This window comes from Micromesistius poutassou (genome assembly GCF_964030765.1).
Source record: "Micromesistius poutassou genome assembly, chromosome: 5".
Lineage (NCBI taxonomy): Eukaryota > Metazoa > Chordata > Actinopteri > Gadiformes > Gadidae > Micromesistius > Micromesistius poutassou.
Window position 1 is genome coordinate 12,255,150 of NC_140275.1, and position 18,675 is coordinate 12,273,824.

At 46.0% G+C, this 18,675-nt stretch overlaps 1 protein-coding gene across 1 annotated transcript in view; it reads left to right on the forward strand.

Annotated features, from left to right (window-relative positions):
• The window catches only part of cacna1ba (calcium channel, voltage-dependent, N type, alpha 1B subunit, a), a gene marked incomplete at both ends in the record, with an annotated part of 87,336 nt that overhangs the window by 49,345 nt on the left and 19,316 nt on the right, over positions 1 to 18,675 (forward strand). The window contains 19 exons of the mRNA XM_084468162.1: positions 93 to 210; positions 554 to 621; positions 805 to 911; positions 2,007 to 2,069; positions 3,171 to 3,206; positions 4,198 to 4,442; positions 4,557 to 5,202; positions 5,664 to 5,851; positions 5,979 to 6,099; positions 6,384 to 6,513; positions 6,754 to 6,813; positions 7,523 to 7,629; positions 11,300 to 11,396; positions 11,850 to 12,010; positions 12,709 to 12,846; positions 14,743 to 14,944; positions 15,878 to 16,042; positions 16,730 to 16,840; positions 17,325 to 17,408. Coding sequence (XP_084324288.1) covers positions 93 to 210; positions 554 to 621; positions 805 to 911; positions 2,007 to 2,069; positions 3,171 to 3,206; positions 4,198 to 4,442; positions 4,557 to 5,202; positions 5,664 to 5,851; positions 5,979 to 6,099; positions 6,384 to 6,513; positions 6,754 to 6,813; positions 7,523 to 7,629; positions 11,300 to 11,396; positions 11,850 to 12,010; positions 12,709 to 12,846; positions 14,743 to 14,944; positions 15,878 to 16,042; positions 16,730 to 16,840; positions 17,325 to 17,408 — 2,847 coding nt within the window. The remainder of the gene's footprint in view (positions 1 to 92; positions 211 to 553; positions 622 to 804; positions 912 to 2,006; positions 2,070 to 3,170; positions 3,207 to 4,197; positions 4,443 to 4,556; positions 5,203 to 5,663; positions 5,852 to 5,978; positions 6,100 to 6,383; positions 6,514 to 6,753; positions 6,814 to 7,522; positions 7,630 to 11,299; positions 11,397 to 11,849; positions 12,011 to 12,708; positions 12,847 to 14,742; positions 14,945 to 15,877; positions 16,043 to 16,729; positions 16,841 to 17,324; positions 17,409 to 18,675) is intronic.

Genomic DNA, 18,675 nt, shown 5'->3' on the forward strand with positions numbered 1-18,675 from the left:
AATTGTGTATATTGTCACCCACTCATTCTATCTCTCTCTCTCTCCCTCTCTGTCTCTGGCTCTCTCTCTCTCTCTTCCTCTCGCTCTCTCAGATCCTGACGGGTGAGGACTGGAATGCAGTGATGTATCATGGGATCAAGTCCCAGGGGGGCGTCCACAGAGGGATGTTCTCCTCCATCTATTTCATCATTCTCACCCTCTTCGGAAACTGTATCCTGACATGAATCTGACACAACTCGATCACTGGCCCGTCGGCTCACCTTCCTCACTGACCAAACCGATAAAGACAAAAGTTAATGCTAAAGAAAAAGGGAGCATTTTAGCATTCAGTGTTTGTTTTTCTACAGTTAGTTTTTTTTTTGGTTTTCTCCGGGGTGCATCCTTTAGTCATCACCGAATTACTAACTGAAAGCAAAGTCAAAAGTTAGGGACCAGTCAGAGGGAATTAAAAGAAAGTAATTCTCTATAACATTGGCTACATGTGGTTGTATGAGCATGAGTTGTTTGTGTTGCTGTGTGTTTGTTGTGTTTTCCTTAGACAGTAAACGACCAGACACTCTCCTCAACGTCTTCCTCGCAATCGCTGTCGACAACCTTGCAAACGCCCAGGAGCTAACCAAGGTAGCGTAGCGCGACCTACTAGCATAGTGTCCTGACCAAGGTGACGTGGTGTACCTCACTAGCATTACTTGCACTAACAAAGTTGCCGTGTGATTGTGTGTGTGCGTGTGTGAGTGTATGTGTGGTCGGTTTCCACGCATACACTCGTATATGTGTGTGTTTGTGTGTGCTTGTGCTCCAAAGGATGAGGAGGAGCAGGAGGAGGCCATCAGTAAGAAGCTGCTCCTGCAGAAAGCCAAGGAGGTGAAGGAGGTCAGCCCAATGTCTGCCGCCAACATCTCCATCACAGCGTAAGTCCCCAGGGAGCTCGCCCTCTTTTCCCCTCTCTCTCTCCCCACCATGTGCCCACTGCTCTGTTTAGTGGGGACCTTAAGCAGGGACATGATTCTCTAATGCCGTTTCCTTGTTGTGTTTGTACTTAATGCTACTGTGTTCTGTTCTGTGTCCTCTGTATTGTCTTCATGGTCGTCCAGGGGTTTTGGCTGGATCGGACCAACAGTTTATAATTGGTTCTTGTTGTTGTTTTTCTCCCCAAAGAACCCCTCACGGCGTAATACGGTGAATAACAAAACAATAGAGGATGCTAGATTACTATTCACTGCTCAGAGTTAACGTACGGGAGAGTCAATCAGGTCGCCTGCGTTTGTTATTATCGAGTCATCCAGGACGTGTGTGTGGTGTGAATTGTGCTTCTGTGTGTCGAGCTCACGTTGACTGCTAAATGTCATGTTAGTGCCTAAATAGCTTGTTTCTATGGACATGTACTGTGTGTGTGTGTGTATGTGTGTTGTGTGTGTGTGTTTGTGTGTGTGTATATTTTACACCTCTGGTTTGGCTTGTTCCACTAGTATAGCTTGTTGTTCATGGATTTTATTTTAGTGTGTCTCAATTCTTCTGGGAGCTTTTGCCCACCCCATTTATATTTTGAATGTTTATGTTAAACTTTAAATACTTCTGTTAATGTCTTACGTTTTTTTTTTATTTAATGGGGTGGTTAAAAGTCTCCACTCATCCGCCTTCCTGGTCGTTCCTGGGCATGGTCGCTGTCAGGGCGATTTGTCTTGTAAGAAACCCCTTTAAAGAGCCTGGTATGGGGGTAGGGGCGCAAACGCTTCCCCTCGCCCCGGCAGAGAATGCTCCAAACTCGGGTTATTGCAGTGGCCAATTCTGATCCGCGCAAACTAGCACCCAGAGACGTGGTTTAACCAGGGTTAAGATAACGAATGAACCAACGTTGCATAGTACGGCCTGACGTGCACCCAGGGCAACACAGGACTGCTCTGTCTCTAACCTTGTCTGTGTGATGTCCTCCCCTCCCTCTCCACACCCCCTCCCCCCTCCCCCCGGTCATCTTGTTCTGTTTGTTTATTTTTGTGCATGTGCAGTTTTGTAATGCACAGTCGAGGTGCGCTCTCTCGCAGCCCATCCGTCTGCAGCGTAAACTCACTGTGAGTTCCGACGTTTCGTTGACAACTTTTACGACCGTTTGGTGTCCTCCCGCCGTTTCTCTCTCTCTCTCTCTCTCTCTCTCTCTCTCTCTCTCTCTCTCTCTCTCCCACTCTCTGTTGTTCTCCCTCTATTCTTCCATTGTGATCATGGTGGTTGATGGTGTTGTCAGTGTGTCCGTACCGCACCATAGATGTCTGAATGTGCGATTGGATGACTTCCGCTTTCAGACAATGTTTGTTTTTCTATGTCTCTCAAGCCGACACCCGTATTCTATATCACTTTAAAGTGCTGTCTCTTTTGTAGTACAGTGTTGGTTGTAATAGTGCTCTTAGCCTGGCTAGCTATCTTCACAAATGATTGGTCAAACTAGCTCGTTTTATACAGACACCAGTTCAAGCATCCCCTCTCCAAGCGCAGACAAACTATTCCTCTTTTACGTTGAGCTGTATTTCCTATCAACCACTCCCATTCCTCCCCAAACTACACAGACTGGTCCTGTTATCAAGAAATCTTTGATGGCTTACACCGAGCGGGTACATTCATCTCAGACAGAACATTTAATCTTCCGCCCTGTTTCTTCGAGGACCAACAAAACATGAAGGACAGAGAGAAGCTTGTGTTTGAACGCTAGGCTCAATGGTAACCATAGCATTCACTGGATGAATGACCAAAGGTCCGCCGAGGGTTTGAGCTTCCAGCATTTTAGCTCTTAGCATTATGCTAATCGCTCTTTGGCATGTCTGATAGGGTGTACCTTCACAGAAAGCGCTTCCATCCTCAAACCCAATGGCACACTGATTGCAAACCATTTCCTAAACGTGAATTGAAATATTCTGTTGTGTTCTGTGTCTTCTTTTCGATTCTATTTCTTGAATTCTTGTACTCCCAGCCAAAGTCTGTCGCCGTTTTTTTTTCTCCCTGGTTTTTGATGTGCTGTTTCGTGTCGTGTTTCGTCTTGAGTGTTGTGCCTGACCTCGTCAAGTCTGTGCCGTCTTATTGTCTGCCTAACCTGTTTCTGTCACGGTGAAAAGCTTCTCTGCTAAGTCTCTCTCCCCTCCTCTCCTCTGTGTCTCCTCGTCGCTCCGTGTATGTGTGGCTAGGAGTTATGTGTGCACCCCTGCCCATCACTACCTGAGGTAAACGGAGCGCTAGAAAAAAAACTAAAACACGACCGCTACATGTTTTAATGTTAACGTCATACAACCACTGGAAATGAATTCATGCTAGTGGTTCACCATCATCACTATTCTGAGAGGTGTTCAAAGTGGACCGAGAACACTGAACCTCAGACTGTTATACTCATCCATTCACCCTGTTGAACATCCCATGTTGCATTGATGTGCTTTTTGTGTTTCTAGTAGCCAGATTTCATCAAACTTTATGCGTGGAGATGTCTGTAACAAGAATAGCAGTTGTCGTTGTTGGTGTTGACGATTTTAGGACAAATTTCTGGACTTGAGATACAAATCTGTTTGTTAACATTTTTAAGGTGGGAACAACATCATAAATGTGTTATATAATATTTATTTCAAAATGGTGATTATTTTGAGCCGGCAATCATTAAAAGCATCTGTTTGTCATAAAGCTGTTGATTTAGTTAAAAAAAATGCTAATGGGATCAGACAGGTGCAGAGATACGTCATCATACAACTGCATGTGTTCAGTCATTTTAGAGTGTCCATAGTGCTGTGTCATCCCCCTGTCGGTCTTAGTGGAGGTAGGAGAGGAGACATCGCAGAAACTTGTTCCCTCTCCTGTCGCTAAAACCCTAGACAGTTTTTGTAGTTTTAATAATATTTCTTATTCATCACTCTTTGTTCGCTTCTTGGTCACTCACTTGGTCACTCCCTTGGTCACTCCTCAGTCACTCCCTTGGTCACTCTGTAAATCACCCCAGCATGCAAGGATCATGTCTGTCCGTCCTTCCCTCTCATTCTCTTCTTTTCTTCATTGGGCGTATCCTATCTGTGCGCATCAATTCCTTGTCGGTTTTCTGTCATTAAGTCCATATCATGGTTCACGATTCACTATCACAATGAGTGTGCAGGCAATCTGAAACAATCTGAAACACAATCTGAATGTCTTGTTTGTTCTGATGGGCTTTCCTCCCATCTCCACCACCACCAGTAAGGAGCAGCAGAAGTCCCTCCGGCTGATATCGGTGTGGGACAAGCGGGTGGAGGAGCTGCGGCGCCACAACCGGGCCAGCTGCGAGGCGCTGTACAACGAGCTGGAGCCGGAGGACCGCCTGCGCATCTCCGCCGCGCTCAACCTGCAGCCCAACATGAAGACCCACCTGGACCGGCCCCTGGTGGTGGAGGCCGGCGGCGACGGCGACGACACCGCTGCCGCGCCCGCCGCAGGGCATTCCGGTAACGGCAACGGCTCTAACGGTGCCCAGCACCAGCACCACCAGCGCCACCATCATCACCACCACCCCAAACCCGGCGATGCCCCCATCAACACCAACGGGGAGCAGACCGCAGACGGCTCCGCCCCCGAGGCCCCGAGGACGACGACGACGACGGCGATGGCGGCGGCGGCGGCGAGCCAGCCGGGCCGGCGCCACCACCGCCACCGGGAGCGGGAGCGGGAGGAGCCTAACGAGAACGGAGACGTGTCCAGGGAGGAGCGCTACCACGTGCACCACAGCCGCGCCAAAGACCACAACGGGTGCCGGGGGAAGGAGGGCAAGAGTGACAGCAGGTCTCGGAGCAGAGAGGGGGGCTGGCGCCGGCATCACCTCCCCCAGCAGCAGAGCTCGGTGGACGAAGGGGGAGGTGGAGGAGATGGAGGAGGAGGAGGAGGAGAGTCGGTCGCAGAGGGCGAGAGGGAGAGCAGCCACCACCACCAGCAGCAGCACCATCACCACCACCACTCGCACGGGACGCCCCGCGAGGGGAACGGGGCGGTGTTCGGGGGCGATGGAGGCGGCGGCGGAGGGAGGGGGGAGCGGCGGTCGCACCACAAGGAGGGCCGAGTCTCCTCCAACCGGGACGGAGAAAGAAGTTCCCGGGGCGAGAGCAGGACCAACGGGGAGAGGAGGAGACGGCGGGCGCACGGGACCAGAGGTCACACCACCGCCTCAGAGGGAGAGGAGGCGGCAGAGCAGGACAAGACCAACGGGAACAGGTAGGGGGCCACACTGACTACTGGGAGAATGGATTGAATACTACAGTAATAATAATATAGACTGTACAAATACTGTCTATATTATTACAGTACACAGTATGTATTTCCCGAAATGATTTCCAAAGGTTTACAGTTCGGGCAGCAATGTGTACTTATTCTTCACCTAACTTACTTACAAACTATCCACTACTACTGTTAACTAACTCTCTCTCTCTCTCTCTCTCTCTCTCTCTCTGTATCTCACTCCTCTCTTTATCATTCTCTCTCTCTCCCTCTCTCTCTCTCTCTCTCTCTCTCTCACTCCTCTCTCTTTTTCTTTCACTCCTCTCTCCATCTCTCTCTCCTCTCTCTCTCTCTCTCTTTCTGTTCCTCCCTTCTCTCTTCTTCTCTCTCTCTCTCTCTCTCTCTCTCTCTCTCTCTCTCTCTCTCTCTCTCCCCTCTCTCTATCTCCCTCTCTCCAGGTTTGGTGAGTCCGAGGGAGACTCCCTGGCCGTCTCCCCCCAGCAGGTCCCCGGGGTCCCCAGCTGGCCCACGGACGGCCTCGAGGACTCTGACAACCAGAGGAACGTGAGACGCACTGGGCATGGCTCCACCTACTTACCCCCGGTCACAATCACCTCCCCGCCCGGCGACTCCACCCTGATACCCAGTATGTCCCGCAAACACTGTTTAAACTCGCTTAAATATTTGACACTAATGGTGTGATCTGTATTCATGTAACGTCCTCAGCTGTCGGCCACGTTTCCATTTGCGTTCTGCTCCCGTGTCTCTCCCAGTGAACAGTATTGACAGTGAGACGGCGCCGATGAATGAGAAGACACTGGAGGACCTGGAACAAAGCAGGACCCGACCCATCCTCCCCTACAGCTCCATGTTCATCTTCAGCCAGACCAACCCGTGAGTTCCCCTGGCGTGTTTCCCTGGGGTGCTCCGGTTTCCTCCACCCCCAAAAGACCATCCTAAAGATATCCATGTTAGGTTAATACCACTGCCGGTGCCCTTGACCAAGGCGCTACTAGCCAGTAGACCCGGAGTCGGTCCCCTGTGCACTGCACACTGTGGCCGCCCGCCGCCCCTAGCACTGCTAGTGATTGGTCAAACACAGAGATCACATTTTGTTGTATAGTACTTGTACTTGTGCAATGACAGATAAAGATCTTCTTCTTGCCCCGGTGTTTCAGAGTGAGGCGTCTGTGCCACTACATCGTGACGATGCGCTACTTTGAGATGTCCATCCTTGTCGTCATAACGATGAGTAGCATCGCGTTAGCCGCGGAGGACCCCGTCAACGCTCACGCCCCCCGCAACAACGTGAGACCCACGCAGACGTGTGGACGCACATGCGTGCACACATATGCACACACACACACACACACACACACACAAACATGAATTATGTGGCAGCATGGAGAGAGAATATTAAACTCATGTTATGTTTCATTGGGGATCTTTAAAAAAAGTAAATTACTTGAGGCTTTAAGGCTCAAAATGTGTAGGCTTTAAAATGGGTCCTCAGTGCCGCCAACTCGTGTTTTAATCTTTCCTGCATAGGTGCTAAAGTATTTGGACTACGCCTTCACCGGCGTCTTCACCTTTGAGCTGGTGATCAAGGTGAGTGGCTTCAGGGGAAATCTCTACCCTCCATCTCTCTGTGGTATAATTAACAGCCTAGCCCAGCCACTGGGCAGACAGACCTTCTGCCTCCATGTGCAGTTTAATATTGGTGCCACACTGTCCTCTAAGGGGCCGCTCACACACAACAGCATTTTTTAAATAACACAACACCCAATTTGCGATTGTTTTCCTACGGTTCAGCTCCCCGGTGCTGAGCTGCTGTCTTTTGATGTGCCTTCCATTTTTAAGTTTAACTCCCACTGCTGGGCTCGGAGCAATGCCACTCACAGTGTCAACAAAAATAGAAGACACAACAAAATGTTCAACGACGACGAAATTGCGAATCTTGGCAGATTTATTTGCAATCGTAAGAGGTCGTGATCTTGTGGAATCGAGTGTTACTGTTAAAAAGTTGAAATGGCACCATTGGGCACCGAGCGCTCAGAGCAGGCGTCACAAATTACTCTGCCGTGGTGCTTCTGAAGAAGCTGCATACTCTCTCCTCATTAGAGGAGAGGGCTTCAAAGTGTTAAAGATTCAAAGGGCTTCACAGACCTAAAATAGAGAAGAAAACCTTGAGAAAGAACTCAGAAGTGGGATCCCTCCTTCGAGGGATGGTTAGGAGTGTGTGGCCGATCTAAGTTGTAGATCTAGTCACAGTGTGTGTTCAGGAGGCCGGACCATAGTAACTGTGTGTGTGTTCTAGATGGTAGATCTAGGTATCCTGCTGCACCCCGGGGCGTACTTCAGGGACCTGTGGAATATCCTGGACTTCATCGTGGTCAGTGGGGCGCTGGTGGCTTTTGCTTTCTCGTAAGTTCAAAGAGGATCACCCTTTTGGTTGATTGAGATTATGCATTTACACTCTACATTTACACTCTCCATTTACACTCTCCACTAAACATGGCTGAACAAACAGACGCTGATCTGTTGTACAATATTCTAAAGACATTGTCGGGATTCTAAATACTTTGTTGTTATTTACTATTGTGTTACATGTATACAAAATACATTATTGACTACATTATATACATTTTTACGAGTTATGAAGTGACTGTGACCCCTGTTCTGTTTTTGTGCTTGGATCGCTTGAAAGGAGCTTCATGGGGTAATGTCCAATATCCGTCTCTCTCTCTCTCTCTCTCTCTCTCTCTCTCTCTCTCTCTCTCTCTCTTTCTCTCTCTCTCCTCCTGCTTGACTGCCACTTTTCATTCAACTGCGAGAGAGAGAACATTTATATTGCTGCAAAAAACAACAATTACGTATCCACCAGCACAATAACAAAGTCAGAGTAACCAATCGTTATTGTATCTACAAAAAATACTTTTTTGCCTTTAGCTTATTTTAAACAACAAAAATATTGATCACCTTCAAGGGTTAATTGGTGGGCCGATTTCTGCATTTTTATTTTCCATTATTATGCAATTCATTTTTTTGACATGACAAGCAACGTTTCTTGTCAGGGTGGGCAGATGTTTTTTGCAGCGCACGCTCCATCCATTTATAGACAATATTCCACTATCGTCTGTCTGCCTGGAGCTCCACCACCTCCTCCACTTCCTCCAGCCGACCCTCATCCTCCACCTCCGTCGTCTCACGGTCTGGTCTTCTTACTCGGCATCTCCATTCTGTTCCATCACTCTGAGCAGAACCCATCCCCTACGATGCCTGCTCTCACTGGAATCACAGTTCCTCCTCGTCCATGTTTCACCTGAAGATGTCTCCCAAAAATATTCTCTCCTCCGTATGGCTGGATGTGAGAGGGCCCATCAGGGGCCCTGGGAACATCTTGTATTCCGAACATGAATTGGAATACAGATTCATACATCTGTATTCTGTTGAAAATGTCGCACTTTCATCACCCATGGATGTTCTTGGTGTGGAAGTGGAATGTGGCCTGGTCACCTCAGTGTGACGCTGAACTATGTACCGTTCATCTGTCCAACGTCATTTCACCTCGCAACCACACTCGTTATAGTTTGACTGAGTTGATTTTGTGTGACAGCCAAACGTTTACCTCTTGGGACAATACAGGGCGTGTTTTAAGACGACAGCGTCGTTCTGCACTCGGGGGTTGTCTGTCATTCATTTACTGTGATTAATTAGCTATCACTTTAAATGTATTGTTCCAATAAGGTAGAAGTCGCGCCCAAGCAGGTTAAAAGAGCGCGAGAATTATTGGTAAAGAAGCAGAATCTAAAGGAGAACTATGTAAAATGATGTAGTATTTTACCTCTTGCATTCTTAAGGTTAACATTCAACCCATTTCACAATTTTCGATTCATATATTAATTGTTAAGGCTAAACGGAGAAGCTTGCGTCCTTGGCTTTCTTGTATTAATTATGATGGCTTTTACATTTAACCTTGAACACGTAGAACACAAACTTTCAATTTCAGGTATATAGGTATAGGTATACAGACCTCATTTATTCGTAGATTCCTTGTCGTTTAATGATTTTATCCGAACATACTGCATAATTTGTGTGTGTGTGTGTGTGTGTGTGTGTGTTTGTGTGCTCACATGTGTGTGTGTCTCTGAGTCTGAGTTGATAATTGTGCTCTGCCTTATGTGTTTTATCACCTATTTTTATCCAATTAGATCGCAGCACAGTGTGACCAGGTGGGGACCCCCCTATACCCTCCAACCCCCCCAAAAAAACTCAAACCCCCACCCCGTTCCCCGTCGCCCTCTCCATCTACGCAAGCACTGTCTGACAGCATTCAACTGAAACTTCTGCCAACTTCTCATTTTGTTACAAAAATGACAAAATGAAGTTTTTTCAAAACCTTTCAGACCCCTACCATCTCCATGCCAGTTATGTCCTAGTATTTCTACTGAAGAGCATGCATCAAGCACGCGCCTGCATGTGGAAGTCAGCCAGAGTAGTTAAAGATTAGAGGATGAAACAGGGTAGAGAGACATAGAAAGACAGAGAAAGAGAGAGCAAGAGAGAGAGTAAGTGAGGGAGAGAACAATAGAGAGACAGAGAGAGAGAGAGAGATAGTGTTATATGATGATTGCTAAATCATTACAGCTGCTGTGCTATTTTGGGAGTTACCAAGCACTAGAAATGAATAGAACATATGGGCAGACTTCAGGTGTGAAATGCCTCTGCCTCTGATACTAGCTACCACAGTGTCTCATGCTCATTCATTAATATGAGGGAGATTACCTCGTTTAGATGAATATCCAAGCTTGACCCTCTGTCTCTGAGGATCGAAGAGGGTTTTTAGGAGGTTAATTAATAATTCATAATAATTAAGTGGGTCAGAATTTTGACACACTGTTAGGTGATAAAATAGATACATGGAAGAAATACTTATCTCAAAGTCTCTCTCAAAACCTTTTATCCAAAGCAAGTTATAGTGAATTCAGTTACAGGTCATTATGGAGCAGGTAGGGGTTAGGGGGCATCTTGCTCTAAGGGGTCTACCGTTTATAGTGATGTCCTGGATGGGATCAAACCCAGTATTTACTGGGATTTGGGAAATCCCACAGACCTCCTATTATTTTCCACGTCTTAATCTTCACGTCCTAATCTCATTCGTGACCTTTAACCCCGGTGATCATGTTTAGACACCTTACCTTTGCATGAAGAGAAGAACATGTGTTGACAACTTGATAAGCTCACCGCACTTGCTCATGTAACCACGGTTACATGTTTATGAACACTGGCATGTTTTCTGAATATCTTAACTTAAAACACAGAAGATATCATCATTCAGGAATTACAACGCAGCGCATGAAGAGTATCGCTCCATCTCCAACGCAAACCACATGCCTGTGGGTTGCCATGGTTTAAAGCTTAAGAAAAAGCTTTAAATGTTCAACTTTACTTTGGTTTCATCTGTTGATGTAGTGTTCAGTTGAACTTTCGATCCATTAACCATTCGTCTTTTCTACAGAGCTTGTGTTTTTCTTTTCTTTTTTATTCTGCATCACCCGTCCATGTATGTGACTAAACTATGTCTTTCCTTGCAAACAAGCCTACTTGCACATACATGTAGTTTATTTCTTATGGTATTGTTGTGTTTGATTGTTCTGTTAAGACTTTGAAACCTTCAGTATTTACGGCGTGAGGGTTCTAGGGGTTGGAGGTAGTTCCAGAGGTTCTGGGGAGCTCCAGGGCTTCTAGTGAGATCAACTTAGTTCTAGCGAGCTCCAAGGGTTCTAGGTAGATCTAGGGTTCTAGTCCGTTCTACGGGTTCTTGGGAGTTCAATGTGATCTGTTGAGTTCTACACATTCTAGTTAGTTCCAGAGGTTCTAGTGAGTTCTACGGGTTCTTGTTAGTGATAGTTCATTTCAGGTGTTCTTCTAGTGAGTTATACAGATTCTACCTAGTTCTCCAGGGGTTCTAGTTAGTTGCAGTTAGTTCTAGGGGTTCCAGTGTGCTCCAGGGGTTCTAGTTAGTTTCAGTTAGTTCTAGGGGTTCCAGTGAGTTCTAGGGGTTCTGGATCTCATTCACTGTGTTTACCCCCAGAGGGACCAAGGGGAAGGACATCAGCACCATCAAGTCCCTCCGAGTTCTCCGGGTCCTCCGCCCTCTGAAGACCATCAAGCGCCTGCCCAAACTCAAGGTATACAACATCCACTACACCGATGTGCATGCACAAAGACACACGCACGCACGCACACACAGGCACACGCACACACACACACACACACACACACACACACATGTGTGTGGTACGTGTTTGTGTATGTTTCATTTATTTGCATATATTTACTTGTGTTTCTTGTCTCATGTCTGTTTGTGTTTGGTCTCGTGTATGATTGCTCACTCTCTGATTCTGATTGATCCCAGAGGAAATTAATTGCTCAGCTCAAGACTGAGTGGAAATACAGTTAGTAATAAACATATGACCTAGGCCTATGCATGCGATGCACACAAATGTACATCAAATATACATCTCCTTACAAAATGTATGCAAATTTAACTAATGTATCGTGTGTGTGTGTGTGTGTGTGTGTGTGTGTGTGTGTGTGTGTGTGTGTGTGTGTGTGTGTGTGTGTGTGTGTGTGTCCACCAGGCGGTGTTTGACTGCGTGGTGAACTCTCTGAAGAATGTGCTGAACATCCTCATCGTCTACATCCTCTTCATGTTCATCTTCGCCGTCATCGCCGTGCAGCTGTTCAAGGGCAAGTTCTTCTACTGCACCGACGAGTCCAAGGGCCTGGAGAAGGACTGCAGGTGGGTGGTCCCCCTCCGCTAGCTCCACGTACTACACGCCCCTCACTCATTGGCTTGTGTTGTTGTACACGTTTATCATGAAATACTCTACTGTTCTCTTTTCTCCTCTACTGTCCTCACCTTTTGGCTGGTTGTTTCCTTCTCCTCTCTTTACTTTTTTCTCTTCTCTCGTCTCTTCCATTTTAAACAAATTATTCTCCTCCCCTTGTCGGCTCCCCTCTCCTTTCCTCTCCTCTCTTCCCTTTTCCTCTCCTGTGCTGTCCTCGGCTCCCCTCTCCTCTCCTCTCCTCTCCTTCCCTCTCCTCCCCTCTCCTCTCCTCTCCCCCCCATTTGCCTCTTTACTCTGCTCTCTCCTCCCTTCCTCTCTACACATCTTCTCTCCTCTCCTCTTCTCCCCTCCCCTCCCCTCTCATCCTCTCTACTCCTTCTCATCCCCTCTCCTCTCCTCTTCTCTCCTCTCTTCTCTCTTCTCCCTTCTCCCTTCTCCTCTCCTCTCCTCCTCTCTTCTCCCTTCTCCTCCCCTCTCCTCTTCTCCCCTCCCCTCTCCTCTTCTCACCTCTCCCCTCCTCCCCTCTCCTCTCCTCTCCTCTCCTCTCCTCCCTTCTCCTCCTCTCCTCTCCTCCCCTCTTCTCCTATCCCCTCTCCTCCCCTCTACTCTCCTCTCCTCCTCCTCGTCTCCTCTCCCCTCTCCTCTCCAGAGGACAGTTCCTGGACTACGATAAGGACGAGGTGGCGTCCATGCCGAGGGAGTGGAAGAAGTATGAGTTCCACTACGACAACGTGCTGTGGGCCTTCCTCACCCTCTTCACAGTGTCCACCGGAGAGGGCTGGCCAACGTAAGAATAGTGAGGGCATGGGGTACATTTTCCCTGCTGCCACTCACGTCAAGGCGGGGATAGCATGCTGACCATCATGGATGATGAGGAATATTCCTAAAGTTAAACCATTGTTTGTAGCTTTTATAACTAAGAACCATTAAGCTACAAGTTACCTATATAAGGAGTAAACCATGACGTAGAGTCACCTTATTGGAAAATAATGTAAGATGGGGGTGGTGATACGATATTGGTTAACATTGGGTATTATTTATATTATTTTTAGAACGGAGAATGCTTGGATTTGGTGCACCAGAGGTGCACCAAACCACTTACACATACAAATACAATACATACACATACAAATAGACACATTACAATACCGTTCAGACTGCGCCCTGCTAACACCAACGTCGTTCATCTGATGAATCCAGTCTCACTGTGGGGTTGGAGCACAACATAATGAGTATTTATATTAATTTACTTCATTAAGCGACCACCCAGAGTTGCGTCTGTTCCCGCAATTAAGCCGGACCCGCCCACTTGTTTACAGCAGACGTCAAGCCCCGCCCACCTCACACCACAATTAGATATGACTTTCTTCTATGATATTATCAGGTTTCATCAACTTAATAAGCTGAAACGTAGATATTTCCCGCTGTGCTTTGAGCATATCGGTTTATGCGTTGTAAAGGAAACATCTGGTCGATAGCTCTATTTGACTGTTGTTTTTAATAGCGCATTGATTTGAAAATGCAAGGGTGTCTTGTTATTGAAGAATAATGCACACCCTTGGAATGTTACTGACCGACGGGAATTGAGTGTTAAACAACTGTGGTATAAAGGCCAATAACAACACCCCCCCCCAGACATCACTGCTTCCTTGGTTCTGTAGGCAGAAAATCTGCCCAAAATCTGCGCAACATCTGCTAGCATAGCATATGAAATGTGTCAACACCTTTTGCCTGGGGTTTAACATTTGTATTCCTGCGGTTGTAAAACACTGCGAATGGCCTTGTGTTTGAAGGGCTCTATAAATGTGCCATTCCTTGGCATGCCAAACAAATTTAAATGTTTCCCAGATGACGAATGAGGTGTGATTGAATGTGCCTTGATTTCAGCGTTAAACTTTGTTGGGCTGTGTGCAGTTCAAGCGACTTTGCCCATGGTCAGCAGTGAGTGGATTTATTAATTAATTAGCGCTGATAACAACAACAGCTCCTTCTGCTTCTCATGCTTATTTCGTCTCTACAAGAGTTGTCTTTGTTCTTCCTGTTGGTCTGTGATCTAAGCTGTAAAGGAGCGGTGCCAGCACTCTATCTGTAGATACCGCTAATTCTTCTCCTATAACCATGAAGACAAACACAAATATATTACATTATCTTCAAATTTTTGAATTCATTACATTTCATGGTTGTGACAGATCTTCTGTTTTTGTTATCGTCAATTCCTGAAATGTTCTTTTTATAGAAAAATCTAAAAATGATGATGATGTATCACGCACGGCCCTTATCTTTTTAAATGTCTGTTACATGGTGACTTATGGTGACAGAGATCACCTTATAACCCCTAACCCTAACCTCATATAACCCAACCCTAACCCCAGCATAACCCTCAAATAACCCTAAACTTACCCGAACCTAACTTAATCCACACCTAACCCTAAACTAATAACAACCTAACCCTAACCCTAAACAGGGCCATCAAATGTGAGGGTGGATAGTTGGATATTAAGCTCAATATATGACAAATGGGTGAATGAAGTGACTGTGACACCTGTTCTGTTCTCTCTCTCTCTCTCTCTCTCTCTCTCTCTCTCTCTCTCTCTCTCTCTCTCTCTCTCTCTCTCTCTCTCTCTCTCTCTCTCTCTCTCCTCTCTCTCTCTCTCTCTCTCTCTCTCCCCCCCTCTCTCTCCAGGGTCCTGAAGCACTCTGTGGACGCCACGTTTGAGGACCAGGGTCCCAGCCCGGGCTACCGGATAGAGATCTCCATCTTTTACGTGGTGTACTTTGTCGTCTTCCCCTTCTTCTTCGTCAACATCTTCGTGGCCCTCATCATCATCACCTTTCAGGAGCAGGGAGACAAGGCGATGTCTGAGTGCAGCCTGGAGAAGAATGAGGTTTGACAAAATTGCACACACATCTACCTAGCCACGCTATTATTATACTGCACTGTCTCAGCCAACTGGCCCCGGGGTACGAGAGCAAGATGTTCTTGGAATTAATTATACTTCTACATATACTGTCGACTAGCCACCAGAAGGTCCATGGTGGGCGTCTATGGCTTTGCTGCTTGTATCCCGTCCCCTATTTTGGGGATTCTGCATGTAGATCCTAATAAATAAATTATAAATTGACTGAAATATTATTAACCTCGGGTTCAAATTCCGATAGCTACTCTCTGTCCAGTTGTTTTTCTGAAACTTGGTTGTGCAGAACTTTGAATTGATTCAAGTAGTTTCTCCAATTCTGATTTTGTGTTTTGAGTTTGATCTTTCTTAGCCTCACTTTTGGCGTTAGATAAAAGTCTCTGCTAATTCAGTAAATATAAATGTATTCTCCTTGAAGCGAGGTTAGGCAATAGAGAGATACCAGCCAGTCAACACGATTTTGAAAGAAAAAGAGAAAGTAAATTTCTGATCCCTCCATTCAGAACTCCGCCCAAAGCCACTCCCCCAAACCGCATTCCTAGCTTGCTAGTTTTAGCAATGCTTTGTGGAAGACCCTGGTTATGTACATTGAGAACCCAAGCAGAGTGCTCACAGGTAACCGGTAGGTAGGAAGACAGACAGGGAGGCCATCATATCATTTCATTCAGGCGAATAGATTCATGTGCTTATTACAGTCCTGCAATAGCCACAGATAGTGGATTTCGCTTCTTCTTTTTTTTCCAGAGCATTTGATTTATTGATTGCTGTCGGGATGTAATATAAAGAGAATTGCAAAAAAGATGACACAAACAAATGACTTAACCGCTTTGATGAAGGGCGTCTGCTAGTCCAAATGCCCGGATGTTATTCCCCTGAATGACTCCCACGCTTCTCGCGTCACAGAGGGCCTGCATCGACTTTGCCATCAACGCCAAGCCGCTGACGCGCTACATGCCCCAGAACACGCATTCCTTCCAGTACCGCATGTGGAAGTTTGTGGTGTCGCCGCCCTTCGAGTACTCCATCATGATCATGATCGCCGTGAACACCGTGGTGCTCATGATGAAGGTACACCTCCCGTCCACGCACACGGCTGCTCCAACTCCGTCTCAAGATAGAAACACACGGGGCCTTTTTCAATCATGCATAGCGCTGACTGCCCGGGAGTTTTTATTTAGCAGCTGCTATAGGCCCTGAACCAGTGAAGTTCTGTTGACACCTCGGTGAAATAAATAAGAGATGTGTTCTCATTCATCTTTAACGCACGACGCTGCCGGCAGCAAAAGAGAGCTCAATTTTGACTGACAAGGATGCCATTAACATTACAGGGATTGGGCTTGGTGAAATAATGATAGAATCAATCCGTCAAAAAAAAATCTGTATTACAAAAAAATCTGTATTACAAATACAATTTGTAATAAAACATAAAGATAATATACACAATAAAGATGAGTATTGAAATAAGCAGAAACACTATAAAAAACTGCGTGGTGAAATAATGATGAAATAGAATCAATCTGTCTTCTCCTGTGTCTCTAGTTAGCATCTGCTATTCAATATTTTAACACAATGCAGTTTTTTATAGTGTTTCTGCTTATTTCAATACTCATCTTTATTGTGTATATTATCTTATATTTTATTACAAATTGTATTTTTAACCTGTTGCACAGTTGCCTGCAGGTCCAGCATTTCATACCCATTCGTGACTTCTACCTTGTTCTTTAATGCCCATATGACAAAAACCATTGAAACCAGTTCCATGGAGCTCCTCCGTTCTACGAGGCCATGCTGAAGAACCTCAACATCGTCTTCACCGCCCTCTTCTCCATGGAATGTATCCTCAAAATCATCGCCTTCGGCCCATTGGTCAGTCCCGTCCCAAAGATTAATTATTCAATTATTTATGGTTGAAGTAGATGTAGTATGGAGGGGGATAGTTTGAAACGGAAGGACATTTTTAATACAATATCTAAATCTGCTACTACTAGCTAATGCTATTGGCGCTTGCGTCCAACTAGGTAGGTAGCTAAATGTGTATTTTATGAGTTGCTCCATTTTCTGTATGTATTCTTCATGTACATTCTTTAATGTGTGTTATGTACAATAATGTGAACTGATCAAATGTAAGAGCCACAAATCACAGACTACGCAAATACTTGGTTCTGGTTGGTTCAAATTGGTGCAACGTGATGTAACTCATTGGATGGTGAGTGACATCTCATGTTCCCATCTCACCACCAGAGATGCCACTGTTCCTGCAGTAATTCTAATTGTTTGCATTCTTTAACCTGAAAGACGTTTTGTTCGTTTCATTGTTGTTTGTTGTTGTTTGTTTTCCCGCCCACCCCAGAACTACCTGAAGGACGCCTGGAACATTTTTGACTTTGTGACCGTCCTGGGCAGCATCACAGACATCCTGGTCACAGAAATCAACGTGCGAGACCCCCCCGAACGCAACACACAAACATGAATGCATTACAACCCCTGCACCTTACCCCGGGGGGGCTACGCTGAGCAGGAAGGCGTTGCGTCGTGTTGCATTGTGTTGCGTCGCATCGCATGTGTTTTGCTTCGCATTTCGTTGTGTTTCCTTTACGACCTGCTTCACAGGACAGGACAGGACGTAACAGTGTCGCATCGGGAGCAAGAGTATAGGAGAAACAGAATAGACACCTTTGAGTGCCCAGCTATATATGTTTTTTCATGTTGTGCCGAAAAAAATCATGCAAGTGGATAATGCATACAGTACATATTTAGTCATTTAACTTCCAACCAAACTTGCCTGAAGCTCCGATGACCGCACCTTGTCCATGATCACAAGACAAAACTCTGTGAGAGGATGTAGAATTAACAAGAGGTGCATCGTCTGTGGAGGCTTATAGTTATATTGGGGGGCTATTTAACTACAGTGGTTTCTTTTGATATGATGATCATGATGAAGTATGCAACTGCCACTACTATTCTATACATTATTTCATTTGTTTACATACAATCACATACCTGTCGACGTGCGTAAAAATAGACTTCATGTCTTTTTTTTTTAATTTTGCTGCACGTCTGCAAAAAAAAAAAGTAGCTAAGCTAGCTTGTGTGTAGTGTGCAGTGTAGCAGCTCTCATCACTTAGAGTGGGAGCATTTCCTTACGGATCAGCGCAAGGCTACGCGACGCAACGCTTGTGTGCACAGTCTAGCGGGGGGGGGGGGGTTACAAACACGAACACTTCACCACTCCACTTATGCAGCTGACGAGGATTAATGCATCACAACCCCACTAATGCATCTTATAAACATGAACACATAGCAACTCGCATCACAACCCCACTAATGCATCTTATAAACATGAACACATAACAACTCCACTGATTCTCCCAACAGACATGAATGCATCACAACCCCACTGATGCATCTTATGAACGTGAATTCAGCACACAAACATGAATTGTCATTGGTCGGGGAGAAAGAGCTTGCTACACCCAGCCACAAATGCAATTTGTAGTGCAGCTAAGTGTATTATATGTTTGATGGTTTAATTCATGTTAGCGATCTTACGTGTGTATGTTGTCAGCCTGAGATCACTGTGCCATTTGACCGTTGCTGTTTTGTTGCCTCTCCTGTCCTGTTTCTCCTCATTCTTTCAATGTCTCTCTATCTCCCTCTTCTCTGTCTCGCACTCTGTCGGTCGGTGTCTCTTTCTATCTACT